This window comes from Macaca thibetana, chromosome 10 (assembly GCF_024542745.1).
Source record: "Macaca thibetana thibetana isolate TM-01 chromosome 10, ASM2454274v1, whole genome shotgun sequence".
Lineage (NCBI taxonomy): Eukaryota > Metazoa > Chordata > Mammalia > Primates > Cercopithecidae > Macaca > Macaca thibetana.
The window spans coordinates 34655029-34677617 of NC_065587.1; the positions used below are offsets into that span (position 1 = coordinate 34655029).

At 43.2% G+C, this 22589-nt stretch overlaps 1 protein-coding gene and 1 pseudogene across 1 annotated transcript in view; one reads left to right on the forward strand and one right to left on the reverse strand.

Moving 5' to 3' along the window:
- The window catches only part of LOC126929677 (phosphatidylinositol 3,4,5-trisphosphate 3-phosphatase TPTE2-like), a 59248-nt gene extending 41252 nt beyond the window's left edge, over nucleotides 1-17996 (forward strand). The window contains 6 exon segments of the mRNA XM_050746258.1: nucleotides 7933-8038; nucleotides 10465-10514; nucleotides 10516-10545; nucleotides 14528-14620; nucleotides 16002-16072; nucleotides 17889-17996. Of these exon segments, the coding sequence (XP_050602215.1) occupies nucleotides 7933-8038; nucleotides 10465-10514; nucleotides 10516-10545; nucleotides 14528-14620; nucleotides 16002-16072; nucleotides 17889-17991 (453 nt within the window). The 3' untranslated portion in view covers nucleotides 17992-17996.
- LOC126929244 (B-cell CLL/lymphoma 7 protein family member C-like) lies at nucleotides 3178-4412 on the reverse strand (annotated as a pseudogene).
- Nucleotides 17997-22589: the final 4593 nt, after the last annotated feature.

Sequence of the window (22589 nt, forward strand, 5' to 3'; positions counted from 1 at the left end):
AGTCCCTTTCCCTTCTCAGCCTAAAGTCGTCTCTTGCTTTTTCAATTCTTAAAGCCCTTTGTGTTTCTTTTATGGACTACGTCACTTTGCGTTATTCTCTAGTTATTTGAAGTGGTGACTTCTGTATCCCCTTTAAAGGCAAAGCCCATGGCTTACCCATCTTTTCACCCTTTTCTCATAATATCTTCTTTGTTTGTAGTGAGTGCCTCCTATGTGTTGGTTGTATTAATTTCTTTTTTTTTTTTTTTTTTTTTGAGACGGAGTCTCGCTCTGCCGCCCAGGCTGGAGTGCAGTGGCCGGATCTCAGCTCACTGCAAGCTCCGCCTCCCGGGTTTATGCCATTCTCCTGCCTCAGCCTCCCGAGTAGCTGGGACTACAGGCGCCCGCCACCTCGCCCGGCTAGTTTTTTGTATTTTTTAGTAGAGACGGGGTTTCACCGTGTTAGCCAGGATGGTCTCGATCTCCTGACCTCGTGATCCGCCCGTCTCGGCCTCCCAAAGTGCTGGGATTACAGGCTTGAGCCACCGCGCCCGGCCAGGTTGTATTAATTTCTACTACAAGTCCACGTTGTCTTAAGTTGTAGGAGAAGGAAGCATGGGAGTACAAGCAGCTTGAGGTCCCTGGTGGTTTACAGCCCTTAGGGAGAGGTGGAGAATCTAGTGGCAGAAGCTAAGGGGATGCTAAATGGAGCTCCTTCAACAACTCTCCCCACACATCTCCCCATCCCCATCTCTTCTGCAGTCCTGCACAGTTTCCCTAACGTTAGTCTAGAACTAGCACAGCAAAGGTTGCAACTGAATCTTTTCTGATTCACTGAAAAAGCAACACAGGGACTCAGCTGCACGTTTGAGAGCTGTGTTGGCAAGACCTCAGGACAGAGTGGCCTCTGTGTCTGCTGGTGAGTCTCAGACACCATTGCATTCTGATCCTGCATTTGTTGGAACCGAACTGTCGATTCCCTCCTGGGCAGGGGTCGCCGCGAAGGATCACCAACACGAGATTCACAGCAGAGAGTTATTTATTACTAGCGCGCTAGGGTCCCAAGCTCTAAGTTGGCCCTGGGACCCCGACTGCTTGTTACAGGCTGTTTATATAGGCAAACACAAGTTCAAACACAGCTTATGGCGCGAAATTTAAACAAAGCTTAAGGCGCAAAATCATTGAGTCTAGCTATGGCCTGAGCAAGGTGTCTTATGCTAATTGGTTAGAGCAGGACCTTATGAGGTTTTTTTCCTGGAGTTGTTGATTCCGGGAACTTTGAGGCAGGGTGGGACCCCCAGAATTGGCAGGGTGGGATCCCATGAGGTTGTTTCCTGGAATTGGCAGGGTGGGACCTTATCAGGGTGGGTCCTTATCGAGGCAGGGTGGGACCCTATCCAGAGCCACCTGGTGTTAATTTTTTCTATATGAGGCCTAGTTTCTAAGTTTTATGAGGCCTAGTTTCATTTCCTCCTCTTTTTGTGTCAGAGGCTCAATCTTGAGCCTCTTTTTCAGTCCTGAGGGTCTGGTATTGTTGGGTCAGAACCATAGCATGTACTATGTTTAATTTATTTTTAATAAGGGTGAGTAAGTGGTTGAGTATGCATGGCCCGAAAGTCAGGATGAGCGTGAGCAGGATGAGGGGTCTTAAGATGGTGGAGATTAGGGTGCTAAGCCAAGGGGATTGGTTGTACTAATTTTTAAACTAACTTTGTTGAGATTTTTTCTCTTTTTTTTTCTTGTCTAATCTTTCTCTTAGTTTTGCCATAGAATCTTTAACTATTCTTGAATGATCTGCATAAAAACAACATTGCTCTTTCAGGGCTGCACAGAGCCCGCCCTCTTTCAGAAAGACAATTTCTAGTCCTTGTCGGTTTTGTAATATAATTTCAGACAGAGAAGTCAAGGACTCTTTAAGTTTTGTGATAGATTGTTCTATGGCTCTAAGGTCTTTATCTATGGCTACTTTAAGTTGTTGCAGATGATGGTTACCATGCACTAGGGCTGCTGTCCCGGTCTTAACTTTAGCCGCTACCTTAATTCTTAACATGTCGGCGGGGGTGAGGGAGATTAAGGGCGGGGAAGTGCTTTGAGGAGCTTTTAGTTGGGGCTTCTCCGATATGGAAACCGGGGGCTTCCTAGCTTCTAATAAAACCTGGTTTGGCCTTACTGCAACAGGGGCAGTGTCTGGATTGACTAATAGTCTGATTTGGAGGGGAATTTTAGGCGGGTTGTGCTGGTATAAATAGAGACCTTATATTAACCTTGTTGTTATCTATCTGTTATTAGATTTTGCCGCATCTTCAAACTTGATGCGAACCAGGTTGCAATTTTCCGAATATCGGGTTGTGGTACAGGACTGGACAAAGGACATGGTTATATACTAAAGTTTTGTGGCCTATTTTTACTTTCTATTATTAGTAGTTACACAGGACCAGCTTTTGCAATACAAATGAGTCAGATTTTCATAAGTTTTTCTTATTTGTCCTGTCCTGAATCCGGGACAGGCATAAAACCTGTTCTGGCTGATGGACACCTTTCTAGCCTGTCCTTTTCATTCTTGTCTATCCTGAGGAGTCCTTAATAGGACTCCTGTGGGACCAGTAAACCGGGGGCCTGTGTTTTTTATCTTTTCTGCTATATATATATATATATATATATATATATATATATATATATATATATTTTTAGGTTGAAATAGAGGTCTGGAAACTAAGTCTTTATAGGAGTATTCTCGGAGGTCTTATTTAAGACCTCTTGATTATTAAAACTAATTATCTGTCAGGTTAGGCTAAATGGCCGGTGGGGGGGTTAGCGTCAAAAACTACACTAGAGACGGCGCAGGGAAGAAGGGCAAACAATAAGCAAGGAGTTAGATACGAGAGAGTCTTATCTTGAGCGGGTCCGCGGAGCGTCGGAGTTTCCATGTCTTAAGTGGTGTTGGTCCGGACGTCTCTGGAGCAGCCTTGGCGTGGGATGCGTGGATCTAAGTGGAGATTCCGTCAACCTTTATGGCTGTGGGCGTGCTCAGGAGAATAATGTAGGGTCCTTTCTACCAAGGCTCTAGTCCTTGAGTGCGGTGCCGTCTAACGTAGACAGAGTTTCCCACCTGGAAGGGGTGACTGGTCTGTGGATGTCCTGGTTGGTACAGTTCTGCCAAGGGGGCCTAGATTTGGGCCTGTACTGCTTGGAGTCCTTTTAGCCGGGCCTGTAGGTCAGTCTTAGGATCGGAGGGGGAGAAGGAGTTAAGCAAGGTTGACAAAGGGGGAGGTCCTCCGTAGAGGATTTCATATGGAGTGAGCCTAAAACGGTTAGGTGTATTCCGGGCCTTTAACAGAGCTAAGGATAGGAGGCGTCTCCAATCTTTTAAACCAGTCTCTAAGGTCAATTTAGTAAGGGTCTCTTTTATTGTTTTATTTATTTTTTTACCTGTCCTGAGCTCTGGGGTCTATAGGCACAATGTAATTTCCAATTTATCCCCAATATCCTGGCGAGCCCCTGACTTACCTGAGAAACGAAGGCCGGCCCGTTATCTGACTTAATTACCTTGGGAAGTCCGAATCTAGGAAAGATTTTTTTCAAAATTTTCTTGGCTACTATGTGTGCCGTTTCTTGCCGGGTGGGGTAGGCTTCTACCCATCCTGAAAAGGTATCTACAAACACCAGTAAGTACTTATATCCAGCATAGTGAGGTTTTACTTCAGTGAAGTCTATTTCCCAATAGACTCCTGGGCGGTTACCACGAGTTCGTTTCCTTTCTGGCACTCGGGTAGCCCCAGCGTTTACCTGCTGATAGACCTTACAGGCAGATGTCACTTGTTCTACGAGGGTACTTGCCTTTGGGGTTAGAAAGTCAGTTTTTTTCAATCAGTAATTTTAGCTTTCGATTACTCAAGTGTGTCCAGGCATGCATCTGCTGGATCATTGCCAGGGCCTCCTTGGTCAGCATTGGGGGTTCGTCAGTGCTGCCAGCAGTTATGCCCCCCGGGATTTTTCTCTTGGCCCAGCCGTGGGGGCTGAGCTTTCTTAGGGACCCCTTCTGGGGATCCAGCAGGTGACACAGGGCGGCTGGGCTGGGGGGTACCCCCAGGACTGGGCTCTGTGCCTTTTTGCAGGGAACCTTCCGAATGGAAACTCTGGTTGCTGTTCTCATCATTGAGATCCAGCAGGATGAGAGGGCCACCCCCTCGGGGACTGGCGCCCCTGCCCCGACGTTCCTGGCCACGGGATCTCTTTGCCCCGCCACCTGCCCACCATCGCTCTTCCTCCTGGGGGTCCACCACTGGCACTCACTTGAAGATACGAAGGGAAGTGTCGCCTACAGTCACTCATTGCTTCTTCCATCTCCGGATCTTCTCGATGGTCGCCATTACCTTCTTGATGTCATCTTTGGCCCGGCTCCGGGTCTCGGCCCGTACGGTCTGGCCGGCCATGCTGGCGGGGCTGGGGCCGGAGCCGAGCCCGCAGCGGGGCCGCCTCCTGTCCGGCGGGCTCAAGCTTGGCGCCAGGCCCGGGCGCTGCGCTCTCGGCCTGCCGTCCCCCCGGGAGTTGGCTGCGCCCTCTTTCGTCTTTAACGCTTCCGCGAGTCCCCTGTTCTTTGCAGTAGGCACACTGGTCTTTTTCCACTTTTGGCCGCCTCCGCTTCTCTCCCTTTCTCCCTGGTCCTTTCTCTCTCACAACTGCCGCCAGGATTTTTGTTAAATGCTTATCCTTTACTCGGTTCTTATGATCCTCTCGCTCTATCTGTTCCTTTGCTAACCTGGCTTCCCTTTCCTCAGGGGTTTCTTTCTTATCTTGGCCAAATTTGTGGGGCGTTTTCCTGCCCCTTTGAGACCCGCCAACAGAGCCTGGTGATAGATTTGGAGACTTTCCCTACCTGGTGCCGTTTCATAGTCCTAGTCCGGGCGGGGGAGGGGAAATCCCTCATCTATTTTATTGGGAAGTTGGGTTGGGAGGCCTCCTGGTCTTGGCACATTTTTCCAGGCCTCCAAGAGGACCCGCTGCCTTTTTCAGTGGTTAAGAGGACCTGCAGGAGTTGCTGGCAATTATCCTAGGTGGGCTGGTGGGTGAGGAGAATGGATTCTATTAACGAGGTTAGGGCCTGAGGGTCTTGGGAAAAGGAAGGGTTATGGGTCTTCCAGTTATAGAGGTCAGAGGCAGAGAAGGGCCAGTACTGGACCGTGACAGTACGGAGGGGAAAAAGGGAGGATTGCTAAGTGGAAGGGCCTTCTGGGTCCTCAGTCCGCCGCAAGCGGAGACGAGGAGGTGTCGGCGGCGGCGTCGTAGGGGTGAGTTTGGGCGGGGCTGGAGAAGGAGACGGGGTGGAGGGAGGGGCCGAGGGAGAAGTTGGAGAAAGGGTAGGGGCCCAGGCGGTAGAGGAGAGAGCTGGGGACAAGACAGGGGGCAAGGGTGAAGCGTAAGGTGGAGGTCCCAGAAGGGGGTTCTGAGGTGGAGGAGGCAGGGGGTCGAGAAGGAGGAGGTCCCTCTGGGGTTCATCTGGGAGGACTGGCTTATGCGGGTCCGGATTCCGATTCTTTGGGGCTTCTAAGGCAAGGAGGGTAGATTGGGATGGGGAAGGGGAATGGAGGAAGGGTTTCACCCAAGAGGGAGGGTTTCGGACCAGATCCTTCCAAGTAATTATGTAGGCCACCTGGTCTGGGTGTCCGTGTGGCCCAGGATTCATCGCTGTTGCTTTAACCTGTAAGATAATTGGGAGGTCAAATGTTCCGTCCCGGGGCCACCCAACATGGAGGGTAGGCCACTCGGACGAGCAGAATTTTCGCCATCGTCCTTTACGGACTTCTATGGAGAGGTTGTGGGCTCGAGCCCGAACGTCAGGGAAGTGAGTCAGGGTCAGAGACAAAGGAGTCGTCAACGTCTGTCCTATTTCGTCCACGTATAATAAGGACAAAACGAAAGTAACAAAAACAAAGACCAGACAAGCAAGGAGAAGCCGCGCGGCCAGAGAGTGGCGCCACAAGATCACAAAATATTCAGATGGCAGGGGCGACCTGCCTACAGATTTGAGGAGGCTGACTGAGTCATTAGCCTTCTCCCAGACTACCGCCAGGGCGTCCCCCGGGGCGTGAGTGGGAAGGTGCCGGACACGTCTGTCCCCCTTCCCCACTTAATTCAGAAGGAGTACTCCCCAGAGTTCAGAGTTAGCCGGCAAGACAGACAGAACAAAACGAAAGTACCTGGTAGGTCCGTTCAGTCAGCAGTCCGTGGCCCGGGCCAGATGGGTCTCCGCCGGATGGGTCGGGGGTCCTCGGACGACCCCACTTCCCGGCCAACGCACCAAATGTTGGAACCGAACTGTCGATTCCCTCCTGGGCAGGGGTCGCCGCGAAGGATCACCGACACGAGATTCACAGCAGAGAGTTATTTATTACTAGCGCGCTAGGGTCCCAAGCTCTAAGTTGGCCCTGGGACTCCGACTGCTTGTTACAGGCTGTTTATATAGGCAAACACAAGTTCAAACACAGCTTATGGCGCGAAATTTAAACAAAGCTTAAGGCGCAAAATCATTGAGTCTAGCTATGGCCTGAGCAAGGTGTCTTATGCTAATTGGTTAGAGCAGGACCTTATGAGGTTTTTTTCCTGGAGTTGTTGATTCCGGGAACTTTGAGGCAGGGTGGGACCCCCAGAATTGGCAGGGTGGGATCCCATGAGGTTGTTTCCCGGAATTGGCAGGGTGGGACCTTATCAGGGTGGGTCCTTATCGAGGCAGGGTGGGACCCTATCCAGAGCCACCTGGTGTTAATTTTTTCTATATGAGGCCTAGTTTCTAAGTTTTATGAGGCCTAGTTTCACATTGTGGGCCATTCTACTGACTGCATCTACTCCTAAGTTAAGAACTTTCATGAGCCTTCCTCATGAATGGCCCTTCCTAAAGGAAAGTATGGCAGTTAGTTACCTTAATGAACACCGGTGGGTTAGTTACTTTAATGAACATTTCCCAATGGCTAAGGAACAGTCTGTGAACTTATGAGTTTTGTTTTGTTTTTAATTTTTGAGACAGCGTCTAGCTCTGTCGCCCAGACTGGAGTGCAGTGGTGCAATCTCAGCTCACTGCAACCTCGACCTCTTGCCTTCACATGGTTCTCCTGCCTCGGCTTCCCGAGTGGCTGGGATTATAGGTGCCCATCACCACATGTGGCCTATTTTTGTACTTTTAGTAAAGACAGGGTTTCACCCTGTTGGCGAGGCTGGTCTCAATCTCCTGATGCCAGGTGATCTGCCCACCTTGGCCTCCCAAAGTGCTGAGATTACAGGCGGGAGCCGCCATGATGGCCAACTTTTGGATTCTGAACCAGTTGATTCAGGACCAGAGCTCTTCAATGCCTTGAAGAAAGATTCAGGGGAGAGCCATTGTGAACAGCTTGCCCCGGGGAAAGGACAAGGCTAAGAGAATTCCAGGGCTTCCTTGTGAAAACAGAACTGAGGAAATGCAAAGTGAAGAAATTCTAGCTGTCAGGAACCAAAGAAGAATGACAGGAAGCCTGCTTGAGGTATGGAGGTATCCTCTGGAGTTTTCACTTATACCATATTCTCTCATGCCCAGGAAGCTGCTCTTTGCCAAACCACAAGCCTTCCTCCAACTCAGTCACAGCTAAGCTTCTCTCTGGACACTGATGATGCTGTAACTGTTTTGTTGTGCTTCTGATTAGTTGCCGTCTCAACCTTAAGCAGCCTATAAACAGGACCTGGCTGCATCCTTGTTACTTCCCCATTGCTCTGAATTCAGTATTTTTCCCTCAAGGTAGATAGTTGTGAGGCAGCATCCCGAAAAACGCCTGGTTATATAATGGCATCCAGTAAATGTTTTCTTAATTACTTACCTCCCTTAACAAGCTTTATCCGAAAAGAAAAAAAAAAAAAAAAAAAAAAAAAAGAATGCAGACTTTAGACTTTTCAATCTCCACTTAAAGTAAGGTTTCTGTTGCTTTTCAGAATAGATATGTTGGATATTTTGCACAAGTGAAACATCTCTACAACTGGAATCTCCCTCCAAGACGGATACTCTTTATAAAAAGATTCATTATTTATTCGATTCGTGGTAAGTGCTTTATGTATAAATGAAGAATTGGGCAGGAGGGCCAATGTTCCCACTCTGGGAGGGTTTTGCTCATAGTTGTATATGCAAATGATCCTGACTCATACCTGTCTTTTTACATGTCCTCACACATGAACTCCTCCTGCAATTGCCCATTGATTGCCAGCCCTTAGATGTTCTTCACTTTTTCTTTTCCATCACCAATTTGGGGGACTTCATCCCCTTCCCATCTCTCCCGTTCTCATTGCTCCTCTGGTCTCAAACCACGGTGGACTTTTCAGGGCGGAGTGAGCCTCTGATGAGGGAGGAGGAGGACCATGTACCCTCAAGACTGTTTATTTCTCAAACCACCTGTAGTTCAGAGTTTGCCTTGGTGAAGGTGTCTCCAGATCGTATCATTTTCTCACCTTCTTTTGAAACTAGGCCGCATAAAACTTAGAAACTAGGCCTCATAAAAAAAGAACTTAAAAAAATTAACACCAGGTGGCTCTGGATAGGGTCCCACCCTGCCTCAATAGGGTCCCACCCTGATAGGGTCCCACCCTGCCAATTCCGGGAAACAACCTCATGGGGTCCCACCCTGCCAATTCCAGGGGTCCCACCCTGCCTCGAAGTTCCCGGAATCAACAACTCCAGGAAAAAACCTCATAAGGTCCTGCTCTAACCAATTAGAACAAGACACCTTGCTCAGGCCGTAGACAGACCCAATTACCACGCGCCTAAAGCTTTGTTTGAATTTCGCGCCCTAAGCTGTGTTTGAACTTGTGTTTGCCTATATAAACAGCCTGTAACAAGCAGTCGGGGTCCCAGCGCCAACTTAGAGCTTAGGACCCTAGCGCGCTAGTAATAAATAACTCTCTGCTGTGAATCTCGTGTCGGTGATCCTTCGCGGCGACCCCTGCCCAGGAAGGAATCGACAATTCGGTTCCAACACTTTTACAGGCATATTTTTTTTTCTCATCACCTTGGGCTCTCCCTTTCCCCTCTCTCCTCATCTGTAACCCTCTCACTGACAGCTTACACTCAGGGGAGGTGGGAAAGCAGGATGTGTCTGCGTGGAAGGGATGGGGCCTCACCACTCCCGCTGCCAGAGAGGTAGCAGGGAGGCTATGCTTCGGAACCCCTAAGGCAAACCTCTGCTAGCAGCCAGCTTGTGGACCTGAGATGGTGCCAGTGCTGGGTGCTATAGGTGCCATGGTGCCAGGATGCTGGTGTCCACACAGACAGCCTAGGATTTTGAGCCTTCTGAGTTTAGTTCTACATTTCACTGATTTCTGGTCGACATCAATAGAAAGAAGTTCTACAACTGGAATGGGAAAGAGGGAACTGAGGCAAGATACTGTGATTTCTAATGACAAATGAATATCATGGTGTTAGTGAAAACAAAATTAAATGAAAACGAACAGCATATGAGATGATCTATCAAAGATAATACACTAATTTATTAAAATATTTGTTTTAATTTTCTACCTTCAGTTTTGTACATATTTGAATTAAAATTAATGTAGAGTTGAGAGGCAAGCAATACAAAAATTAATTGGCTGAGAAACCAAGTCTCTGAGGAAACGCTAAGGGAAGTGGGTCATTTGAATTGAAAAAAAGGAACAAAAAAGCCTTTGTCTGTAAATATACACTGAACACCACGGGAATTTTTGGATCTAACTATCCTATATTTTTATAGAGATTGCATCAGGAACTGGCCTTAAAGTAGGGCTAAAGTAGTTAAACTACAGTATTTATTATTAAGAATCATTCTGATTAGAAGTCTGAAGAAAGCAACACATCAGCAAGAAAGGTTGCAAGTCACCTTCCCTGAATTTTCTTTTTCTTTTTCTTTTATTTTTTTGGAGACAGAGTCTTGTTCTGTCGCCCAGGCTGGAGTGCAGTGGTGTGATCTCAGCTCACTGCAACCTCTTCTTCCCAGGTTCAAGTAATTCTCCTGTCTCAGCCTCCTGAGTAGCTAGGATTACAGGCATGTGTCACCACGCCTGGCTAATGTTTGTATTTTTAATAGAGATGGGGTTTCACCATCTTGGCCAGACTGGTTTAGAACTCCTGACCTCAAGTAATCCATCCACCTTGACCTCCCAAAGTGCTAGGATTATAGGCGTGAGCCACCATGCCCATCTTACCTTCCCTAAATATTTTTTCTGGAAAGATAAAGTGATGGGATTCTAAGTCTTTGAAGCTGAACTCTATGTATTTTTTTCTCTTCTCTAGTCTTATAAAATCTGCTTTAGGAGACAGAACTTGGCTTGAAACCTTGTCTTTCAAAGACAAAATCCATGCAAGACCAAATAAGTAACTACTGATACATTGTTAACTTGGATAATTTTTTCTCTTTTTAATCCATGATGTTAATTAGTGAGACATATTGATCTTCACGCTAACCAACCTACCTTTTTAATTTCATTTAGGTGTTGGAACAGGCGATGTATGTGATCTAAAAGTCCAAACAGTAATGGAGAAAAAGGTTGTCTTTTTCCAGTACTTCATTAGGAAATTGTTCGGTAAGAGAAAACACGTGAATTGAAAAAAATCTGATGTTTGTTTTAAGGCTGAATGTCAAACCAGCAATGTTCACCTCCCTAAACTATCACTCACCATAAAGAGATTCCCTAACGCTTTCTGGTTACCATCAACTTGGTGTCACTGGGTTTGGATGCAAACCAGAGATAAATTAACCTGTTTGCTCAAAACAGTTTTCTCAGGGTGCTTTCCAGAATTTATTTCTGTTCAGTGTTGCTTTGCCTTTCACACTTCTACAAATGCTGAGTGTGTTCCCAGGAATGTATTAAGGATTTTAATGTACATACCCGGTCATTTTTAGCCAATTCTCTTCTTCCCAGTCATTTTCTTTTATTATATAGCACTGATTCTAAAATTTTAGTGTGCATGAAAACCACCAAAGAGCTTGTAAAGATTTATATTCCTAGGTTGTACCCCCAAAGTATGATTTGGGAAATCTGGAATGGGGCCCAGGAATCTATAGACTTAGCAATGTCCCAAGTGATTCTAAGTCAGGGGTTCTGTGGGATGACCCTGTGAGAAACAATGCAAGAGTGAATGAACTGAGGAGGAACCTCTTTATCCAAAGCAAAAGGGACCTGGTAGTCAATGTTTTGCTACAATGAAGAAATGCCTAAAACTATATACCTTTTCTGAAATAGGAGGAAAGCATCCTTCATGGTCTAATAACCATAAACTTTTAGAATTCCTACCCAGGACTTTGTCTCAAATTCTCCTATTACTGACCCTGTTCCCTGCCATCCCCTTCCGCCTCCCCCCACCCCGGCTTTTTTGGCCTCTCCTGACTGAGAGCATTCACCCAGGCCTGACCCTTGGCTTTCTGTTCTTAGCAAATGCTTTATTCTTAGTTAAAGAATGACCCATTCCCCTTACTTCAACTATTATTTATTCATTGACTGAACAGATATTTTTGAGCACCCACTGAGTTGTAGATGCAGGAGCTACAACATGAACAGTTTCCACTCCAACTCAAATGCATCAGCCAGTCTGAATTATCAATGAGCTTTCTCTCTGCTTCTGCAAATGGCACCAGCCTTCTTCCACTCAGGCCTTGGGCTTTGATTCTCTTTGCCTCGGCCTCTTAAATCCAGTCAGTCATCAATCTCTGTAGATGATGCCTTTGAGAGCTTTCAGTGTTCTCCTTCCTTTCTGTTCTCACTGCCACTAATTGTCCAGAATCTCCTTTGCTCATGCCTGGATTTCTGCAGTGGTCTCCTTACCCTTTCTTTCTCCTTATGTAATGCAATGTATAGAGTCGTGAAATATGCGTCCTGAAATATTGCTCTCATTGTGAAAAACTGTAGGTTGAGCAGAAGACACACTGTGTGCCCGTGGTCAGAGCCAGTTCACACCTCTGGCTCAACGTCCTTATCTGTAAAATCAATATCACATCTCAAGTGTGATGGGAATTAAATTAGATAATATATAGAAAGTTTCTTTGTAAACTATAAATCACTAAATAAGTGTTATGTGTGATAATTACCAGGCCTCTCTGTCCCATAGGAAATGCCCCACCGTATTTTTCAACACCTTCACTCTTATTTCCTTGGCTCTTGAGCTCTTAAGATATAATAGCCCTAACGTAATACCTGAGCTTTTTTCCATCAGTAGCTTGACCAGCAGACTTCATTCCAAATAAACTGGGTCATCCCTTTTGGCTCTTGGAACACAGCTCTAATTTAGTTAGTTAGTTGGTTATTTCTTTCCTTCCTTTCTTCCTTTCCTTTTTTTTTTTTTTTTTTTTTTTTTTTTGCCTGGAGCCAGGGTCTCATTCTGTCGCCCAGGCTGTAGCGCAGTGGCGTGATCATGGCTCACTGCAGCCTCAACCTCCTGAGCTCAAGCAATCCCCTAATTTTTTTTTATTTTTTTATTTTTTTTTATTTTTTGTAGAGGCTGGGACTTGCTATGTTGCCCAGGCTGGTTTCAGACCCCTGGGCTCAAGCAACCTGTCCACCTCAGCCTTGCAACCTGCTGGGATTATAAACATGAGCCACACTGCCCGACATTGTTTGTTGTTGTTTTTCCGATTTTCTTTCTTTCTTTCTTTTTTTTCTTTTGAGACGGAGTTTTGCTTTTGTTGCCCAGGCTGGAGTGCACTGGCCCAATCTCAGCTCACCACAACCTCTGCCTCCTGGGTTCAAGCGATTCTCCTGCCTCAGCCTCCCAAGTAGCTGGGATTACAGGCATGCGCTACCACGCCCAGCTAATTTTGTATTTTTAGTAGAGACGGGGTTTCTCCGTGTTGGTCAGGCTGGTCTCGGACTCCCGACCTCAGGTGATCTGCCTGCCTCAGCCTCCCAAAGTGCCGGGATCACAGGCGGGAGCCGCGGCGCCCGGCCCATGTTTCTAATTTCTACCTTGTGTTATTGCTGGTCTTTTTCCCTCCCTTTGGATTTTCAGAGCTCTTCTTCCTTGATCTAAACTGCTTCATTCCCAATTCAGTTTCTACCTTCTTAATGAAATTTTCGCATTCTGCACCTTCTGTTAACTAGTCCCCGGTAGTGCCTAACAGCAAACCCAGTCTTTATCATCATATTCAGTTATGTACCATTCTACTATTGTTTCTTATGTGTACAGCTCCCTGAAGGGGCCAACCGAGTCTGTACCTCCTTTTGTGTTTTTCACAGGGCCTCGCATAGACCTTTCTTATTGTGGGTGCTATTATTTATATGAGAGTGAGTCAAAGAAATAATATAGCTTCAAAGTCATTCATTCCAAAACTTGACCTATCTTTGGTCACTCCATCCAGCAGCCTGCACTGGTCAAGTTCAAAGATCCCATTGACAAATACATGAGTTCTGATAAAATATGATGAGCAGGGGGACCCCACTCTCCCCTTCCCTTGGAAGGGGCATGCAGGCCCAACCCCCAAGTGTTACAGACCCCCATTGTTATTTTTTAAATTTAGAAAATAAAAAACCATGATGAGTTAAGCATTGCTTTTTGAATGTCAATGCTAGCTTTAAAATTGAGCTTCTTAATGTATTCTCAAAAAAGGCCCTAACACATGAACATCAAATGACACACATTAAATAATAATATTTAATTGATTAAAGTCTAATAGAAAATTCAATACTTTTGAAAAGTGAAACACTTTTGAAAAGTGCCTCATGGCAGGGCACTGTAATCCTGCCTGTAATCCCGGCATTTTGGGAGGCCAGGGCGGGTGGATCACGAGGTCAGGAGATCGAGACTATCCTGGCCAACATGGTGAAACCCCATCTCTGCTAAAACTAAAAAAAATTAGTTGGGCTTGGTGGCACATGCCTGTAGTCCCAGGTACTTGGGAGGCTGAGGCTGGAGAATCACTTGAACCCAGGAGGTGGAAGTTGCAGTGAGCTGAGATCATGCCACTGCACTCCAGCCTGGTGACAGAGTGAGACTGTCTCAAAAAAAAAAAAAAAGAAAAAGAAAAGTGGTTCATGATAACCCTCAGACATGTTGGCCTTTAAAAGACATAAACAACAGGCCGGGTGCAGTGGCTCATGCCTGTAATCCAGCACTTTGGGAGGCCCAGGCGGGCAGATCACTTGAAGCCAGGAGTTTGAGACCAGGGTGGCCAAAATAGTGAAACCCCATCTCTACTAAAAATTCAAAAATTAGCTGGGTGTGGTGGCATGTGCCTATAGTCCCAGCTGCTCGGAAGGCTGAGGCAGAAGAATCACTTGAACCTGGGAGGTAGAGGTTGCAGTGAGCCGAGATCATACCACTGCACTTCAGCCTGGGTGACAGTGAGACTCTGTCTCAAAAAATAAAGAGCAAACGAAAACATACACACACACACACACACACACACACAAACAATAGTATTGCAACTAGAAAAGATTATAATTTATACATGTAGTGATTGGGCTGTGAAACCAAAATACTTGATAAATATAGGAAGTCATGATAAGTGAAAAGGAACCTCATTGTTATCATTATCTAGGTTTATAGTTCTCAATTCCATGTGTTCATTCACAGATATTGCATGACACTGAAACAGACAGAGTATTAACTGATGTATTCGACGGTCCCCCTCTGTATGATGATGTGAAGGTGCAGTTTTTCTCTTCGGTGAGTAATCACAAAATAGCCTCTGCCATTGTTCTTGTCTGGTCTAATGATTTTATTTAAGATTTGCTTTACTACAATTACCAATAAGGGAGGGGGAGGAAAACAATAAATCAGATCTATAACAAATTTTTTTAAAAGAACATATGTAATGTAAATAATTTTTGTTTGTTTTTTTAATTGTAAATTTTCTAAATTTTTCTTAATTTACATGTATTCTCAAATACAAAACATACAAAATAAACAAAAAAAGTAAAAGCCAAGATGCTAAAAAAAAAAAAAAAGGTATGTTTTACTGCATAGCAATGATTACATTTTGTTTTGCACCTTTTTAAAAAAATTAAGAAATTGAGACAGGGTTTCACTCTGTTACCCAGGCTGAAGTGCAGTGGCGTGATCATAGCTAACTGTAGCTTCAACCTCCTGGGCTCCAGCAATCCTCCCACCTCAGCCTCCCGAGTAGCTGGGAGCACTGACTGGAAAGAGAGTTAGGTTTGGGTGACTCAGTTGGGTGAAACAGAGAAGGCAGCACAATACAACACATGAAATAACCAAAGCAGTTTTTTATTAATTCCAGAGAGAAGAGGGCAACATGCTTCGCAGGGCCAACTGGAAGGGGGACCTGTGCTCGACTGATGGGTGGGAGCAGTAGCGAGAGAGGGGGAAGGACCTGAGAGTGGAAGCCTTTATTGGGATGTAAGGTGCTACCTGAGCAGGTTTCCTGCGGGGAGGTCTAATTTGGTTTCATGCAAGCAGCCATGAGTCTCTGCTGTGACTGAGAGGTGGTCACTGATATATCCACATGGTCCCTGTAGAGTATGGGGGTCTGTGGGGTGAGTCAAGTAGGTTATATCTAGCTGTCCCATAATGAAGTGGTCACCAGGAGAAGGTTGTATAAGACAGACATCGGGATCAGTCACATGGAGAAACTGGGAGGAGGTGAACTGGAAACTGCTGAGGGTGACTGAACCCCACTTCTGTTATCAGAAAGTCCAATTTATATTTAAAAGGGATGCTGAGGCAACAAAAAAATGATAAGAATTCACTACAATATACTTGGGTCTATATAGGCATAGGTCCTTAGTAGAGTGTGTTTGGCACTATCTAAACCAGATTCAAATATCAGCATCTAAATTAAATACCTATCATGGGAAAAATACTCTTCCTTGAAAATGTTGATAGAAACAGCAAAAGAATACAATAGCATTTTCTTCAAGCCTCCTCCTTTGTATCTTGAGTGTATTGTTATAGATTGCAGAGTGTTACATATTTAATGGTTATAATTGATAAATATATAAAGGAATAAAGGAAGGAATTTTAATTTCTTTGGAATGATTAGTTCTTGGGATCAGTTTTACTTTGAATTTTTTTTTTTTCTTTTTAGAGTCTTCCTAAATACTATGACAATTGTCCATTTTTCTTCTGGTTCAACACATCTTTTATTCAAAGTAACAGGTATGAATATAATATAAACTGATAGAAACAGCCTAATCTTCAATGTCTATGTATAAGGTATAATGGCAAGTCTTTTGCTGGTTGTCATAAACTTAATTTGTAGAAAGCAAAAAATTATTGAGCCACCATTTTTCATTGCCTTACTCCTCTTATTTTGGTTATTTTAAGAATACGTTTGTTCTTGAGACCCTCTGTTGCAGTATCCTCAAGGTCCATGCCATAGGACTGTGTTATGAGTTCAAAAGTATTATAATCAGATTTTTAGTGTGGTAGTAAATTCCTCTCAAAGAAGTTCAATATGAGTCTGCTTAGCGCCTTCAGTATGGCAGGTCCCCGTCAGTAGGTGCTGATTTACCAATGACGAACCACCACCAAATTTTGTGCTAAAGTGAGGCAAGACCTAGGGAGGCTTCAGCTAGCTGAAAAGCTGACTGACGCACTTATATCTAGGAGAAGTTACAAGACACAGTATTAAGGAATATAGCTAAAAAATATCATTAAGTAATAGTCTATTTAAATAGCCATTTAAATGTGGCTTTCTAGTAACTGAATTGGGAAAACTTTCTGAAAAGTTATAGCTGGGCTTGGAGATTATTGTTCCAAAAAACCTTCTACCATATTTGGAAACTCATTTCTCAGTTTAGAAGTTCTCCACTATAAGTAGCATTTGTTTTGTGATGGTGAAAAATTGAGATTTTTTTTTTGTGTCAACCATACTCTTCAATACAAAAGGACAAAATTGTTGTAAATGATGTAGGTCAGAGTTGAAGAAGTGGCTATGATTATATGTGGCATGAATTGATAGTTATTGTTACATCCAGTCCTAATCTTTTCTTCAAATGTGAACTGGATCTAATAACTCCTTAAGTCCAGCAAGGCAACGGCAAATTAAACCTCTGGCCTACATACTTGCAATGCAAAACATTTAATGGATTTTGATAGAGTGAACTTTGGATTTGATGGAAAGTTTTTACAAGTTTTTTTTTTTGTTTTTTTTTGTTTGTTTGTTTGTTTTTTTTTAGATGCATACAAGCAATAAGCTTTTTCTTCTAACATGAGCAAAGTCCCTCAAAATGAGACCTGGGTGAAGCTTCATTTGATGCTGCTCCTCAAAAGGGGTTCTTGCTAAAGGATAGTTTTTTTCTTTTAAAACACTATGTTCATTTTGGAGAAGTGATAAGCTAGATCACTTTTATTCTTACTTTTATATACATTTCTAAAGATTTCTGTAACATTTAAATTTACATACTACTTGGTAAAGCTGTTTTTGTTACTTACGAGATTGTTGTTTAGCCAAAAATGCTAACTTCTATCATTTAGAACACTAGGCATAAATGGGTTAACCAATTCATGCCTAGTGTTCCATTATTGGAATGCTCAGCCTGTGGGAGTTATATCCTACTCCTCAAGGTCATTTCCAAGGTCTGATTGTAAAAATTCAAAAAATTGCAAACCTCACACATAAATTAAAAGAGATATAGTATTTTATTCCTGGGTTTTCATTCATGTCTATCCTGACTGATTTCTGTCCCATTTAGAAATGGAGATATTTTATTAAACTTGGATGTCATTAATTCCATATAAAGCAATGGTAAGAGAGTCAGCATGTGTTACTCACGTGTTGCTGAAGATTAAAGTATTTTTAAGTCTCACTAAAAAGGTGGAAGGAGCCAACTGAGACACAAAAAAGGGGCCGAGGTTCTATTCATGATGAGGTTCTTTTTTTGTTTCTTCCAGCTCTAACGTGGGTACCCAACTGCGTGGCTTTTCGGTTAGCCCCAGTAGAAAATGTAATAATTTTTTTTTCTATTCTTAGGCTTTATCTACCAAGAAATGAATTGGATAATCCACATAAACAAAAAACATGGAAAATGTATCCACCACAATTTGCAGTGGAGGTACTTTTTGGTGAGAAGTGACTTACAATTACGTTGTAGCTGGATCCAATTAAGTATAGTTCCCCCTTCCCCTTCTGGGAAAGAATTATGTTCATTCCAACCCCTGCCACATATTCATATGTCCTAAATCTTCCTTGATGAGATATCTGTATTTATATATGTTTACATATGTTCTTGATAAATCTGTTAAATATATATAGGTAAAATGTCAGTTTTTTTTTTCTTTTTTGAAGGCACATACTTCACAGTTTCCATCTTGTGTGTACATACATTTGGAACACAGTATGCAGGAACATTCGGCATCATTTTGAAAACTTTGAAATAGAACTTTCATATCAAAAATTTGAGATATTTAAAAATTGTGATTCCCCAGCACCCACTTACTTACATATTTTTGGTCAAGTATTTTTTCCCTGCTGTGGTTCACATTTGTAATTTCAGATTGATTAGAAAGCTAATTTATATATTTTTCTTCCCCTTCATTTACAAACTGTCTGTTAACAGATTGGCAACAAAGACTAAGTTTTAAATCTAGGAGAGAGAAATGTTTCACACAAGCAGTCCCCCAACTCCCAGCACACCCTCTCTCATTCCAAGTATTCAATAGGTAGCTTACTTGACAAGCTTCCTTTAATTACACATAGACACAGGGGTTGGGGTAAAAAGATTGTGGTAAATACGAAGGATAAGTAATCTTTGGTAACTTCTGCTTTTGTATAAAATTGTAAGTGAAGTCAAAAGAATTTTGTGTTCTTAGGGTAATCTAGGTGTATTATTTTGAAATCCACTGCTCCTGCTCACAACCAACTTCACCTAAGCTTGGAGGAGCTCTGAAGGGAGGTCATCTTTTCATTATAAACACTGCTTAGCCTTATGTCTACAGGAAACCATTATTATTTCCTCTTTGGTGCTGGGTGCTACTTTTTTTTTTAACAAATTTTTTATTTGTATTTTTTGTTTTTTGAGACAGCAACTCACTCTGGTTGTCGAGACTGGAGTGCAGTGGGTTGATCTTGGTTCACTGCAGCCTCAACCTCCCAGGCTCAGGTGATTCTCCCACCTCAGCCTCCCGAGTAGCTGGGACTATAGGCACATGCCAGCACACCCGGCTAATTTTTTGTATTTTTAGTAGAGACGAGGTTTTGGCATTGTTGCCCAGGCTAGGCTCAAATTCCTGAACTCAAGCAATCTGCCTGCCTCAGCCTCCCAAAGTGCTGGTATTACAGGCATGAGCCACCATGCCCAGCCTGTGGGTGTTACTTTATTCAAAATACCTTTATTGCCACTGTATCTTCAGGCCATGATTGTCCTTGAAAACGTTCTATTTTGGCTTTATTGACATTATTCTTATTTGAATGATTTTCCTTTTATTGGCAAGGCCCTCAACAATCTAGACCAAGATGAGTTCATCAGGAAATGAAAGGTAACAACTGATAAGACAAGTGTCACTGCTAAAACACGATACACTAATTCCTGAAAAACCTTGCACTCTACAGAAAGCACTAAAAGACAGTTCATGAAAATACAGGTTTGAGAGTTCAAGGCAAATCTCTCCAGCATAGCAACTTTGTAACCAGCACACTAACCACTCAGACCACTCACTTCAGCAACTCAGTGTCTGGAGTTTGCCATAGGAGCTTCTTAATTTTTGAGTGGAAATAGAAAAATACTTGATATAAGGGCTGTGGGTACCAGAGTGGCACAGATGAGAGTAGAGCCCTGAGCTATGGTGGGCACGGAAGGCAGCAGAGCCCCACTAGGCTGGTGAGTGGCCTCGCTGCAGATGACTTTTTTCTCCTCTAAATATTCCAGAAAAGGTTCCAACTGCCAGTGCAGCAGCCCAACTAAAGGCCTTTTTCCTTTACTCTCCCTGATCTGGCTCCCCTTTGAGGAAAAGATCGTAGAACATGCTTTCAAATTCCTTTCATGTTAATATTACACCCTGCCATTCATACGACAGAAACATGTGTAGACACAACACAGGCTATACTATTTCCTTTAGAATTCACATGGCAATAATCTACAGAGGGCAGAGTATGTCCTGGGTTTAGGTGAATAGGGAGGAAAATACTTAGCTGGCTCAGTGAAGAGTAAGATCTGTCTTTTTCAATACTAGAAATACAGGAAGGAAGGAAACCCCCTTTTTTATTTTAAGGATTTCACTTTTTGAAACAAGGAGATTACCATTAAGGTTTCTTTTCCCCAGACCTCCAAGACCCACCACAATTTCTGGAAATTATGAGTTGTCACACTATTCTGCTTTTACTTATTCAAAGAAAACTCGTTTAAGGCCTCTTTGGGTATTGCTTTCTTAGGATACAAAATGAATGATTCTTTGAACAACTCAAGAAACTTAGAGCAGAATGATACTCATGTTTTAAATGTTTTAACTTTAATTTTACATATGGAGGTATGTGTGCAAGTTTGTTACGTCAGTATATTGCACACCGGTAGTGAGCGTAATGCCCAACAGGTGGTTCTTCAACCCGCACCCCTCTCCCTCCACCTGCCTCTAGTAGTCCACAGTGTCTGTTGTTCCCATCCTTATGTCCAAGAGTACCTGCTGTTTAGCTCATAAGTGAGAACATGTGGTATTTGGTTTTCTGTTCCTGCATTAATTTGCTTAGGATAATGGCCTCCAGCTCCATCTATGCTGCTGCAAAAGACATGATTTCACTCATGTTTATGGCTGCGTAGAATTCCATCGTGTATATGTACCACATTTTCTTTATCCAGTCCACCACTGATGGGCACCTAGGTTGATTCCATATCTTTGCTATTGTGAATAGCACAGCAATGAACATATCAGTGTACGTGTCTTTTGGTAGAATGGTCTTTTTACCTTTGGGTATATATCCAATAATGGGATTACTGGGTCAAATGGTAGCTCTGTTTTAAGTTCTTTGAGAAATCTCCAGACTGCTTTCCACAGTGGCTGAACTAATGTACGCTCCCACCAACAATGTGTAAACATTCCCTTTTCTCTGCAGCCTTGCCAACATCTGTTGTTTTTGACTTTTTATTAATAGCCATTCTGACTGGTGTGAGAGGGTATCTCATTGTGGTTTTGATTTGCACTTCTCTGACAATTCGTGATGTGAAGCATTTTTTCATATGTTCATTGGTCACTCATATGTCTTCTTTTGAGAAGTATGTGTTCATGTTCTTTCCACATTTTTTAATGGGGTTATTTGGTTTCTCTGTGTTGATTTGTGTAAGTTCCTTATAGATTCTGGATATTAGACCTTTGTTGGATGCATAGTTTGCAAATGTTTTCTCCTGTTCTGTGGGTTGTCTGTTGACTCTGCTGATCATTTCTGTTGCTGTGCCAAAGCGCTTTAGTTTTATGAGGTCCCACTTGTCATTCTTTATTTTTATTGCAATTGCTTTTGGGGACTTAGTTAAAAATTCTTTCCCAAGGCCAATGTCAAGAAGGGTACTTCTGAGGTTTTCTTTTAGGATTTTTATCACTTGAGGTCTTACATTTAAATCTTTCATCTATCTCCAGTTAATTTTTGTATGTGATGAAAGGTATGGGTCCAGTATCATTATTCTGCATATAGCTAGCCAGTTACCCCAACACCATTTATTGAATAGGGAGTCCCTTCCCCATTGCTTGTTTTTGTCAACCTTGCAATATCAGATGGTTGTAAGTGTAAGACTTTATTCTGGGTTTTCTATTCTGTTCCATTGATCTATATGTCTGCTTTTGTACCAGTACCATGCTGTTTTGGATACTATAGCCTTATAGTTTGAAGCCTCTGGCTTTGCCCATTTGCTTAGATTTGCTTTGGCTGTGGAGGCCCTCTTTTGGTTTCATATGAATTTTAGAATACTCTTTTCTAAGTCTGTGAAGAATAACATTGGTAGTTTGATAGAAATAGCACTGAATCTGTCAATTGCTTTGGGCAGTATGGCCATTTGAATGATACTGATTCTTCCAATCCATGAGCATGGAATGTTTTTCCATTTAATTGTGTTATCTCTGATTTCTTCAGCAGTGTTTTGTAGCTCCTGTAGAGATCTTTCACATCCTTTGTTAGCTGCATTCCTAGGTATTTCATTTTCTTTGTCGCTACTGTAAATGGGATTCTGTTCTTGATTTAACTCTCAACCTGGACATTATTGGTGTATAGAAATGCTGTTGATTTTTACACATTGATTTTTTTATCCTGAAACTTTGCTAAAGTTGTTTATCAGTTCTAGTAGCCTTTTGGCAGAGTCTTTGGTTTTCTGGATAAAGAATCATATGATCAGCAAAGAGAGAGAGTTTGACTTCTTCTTTTCCTATTTGGATGCCTATTCTTTCTTTCTCCTGCCTGAGTTCTCCAGGTAGGACTTCCAGTGCTATGTTGAATAGGAGTGGGGAGAGTGGGCATCATTGTCTTGTTCCATTTCTCATGGGGATTGGTTCCAGCTTTTGCCCATTCAGTCGGTTGGTGGCTGTGGGTTTGTCATAGATGGCTCTTATTATTTTGAGAGGTATGTTCCCTTGATACCTAGTCTGTTGAGGTTTTTAACATGAAGTGATGTTGGATTTTATCAAAAGCTGTTTCTGCATCTATTGAGATGATCATATGGTTTTTGCTTTTAGTTCTGTTTATGTGGTGAGTCACATT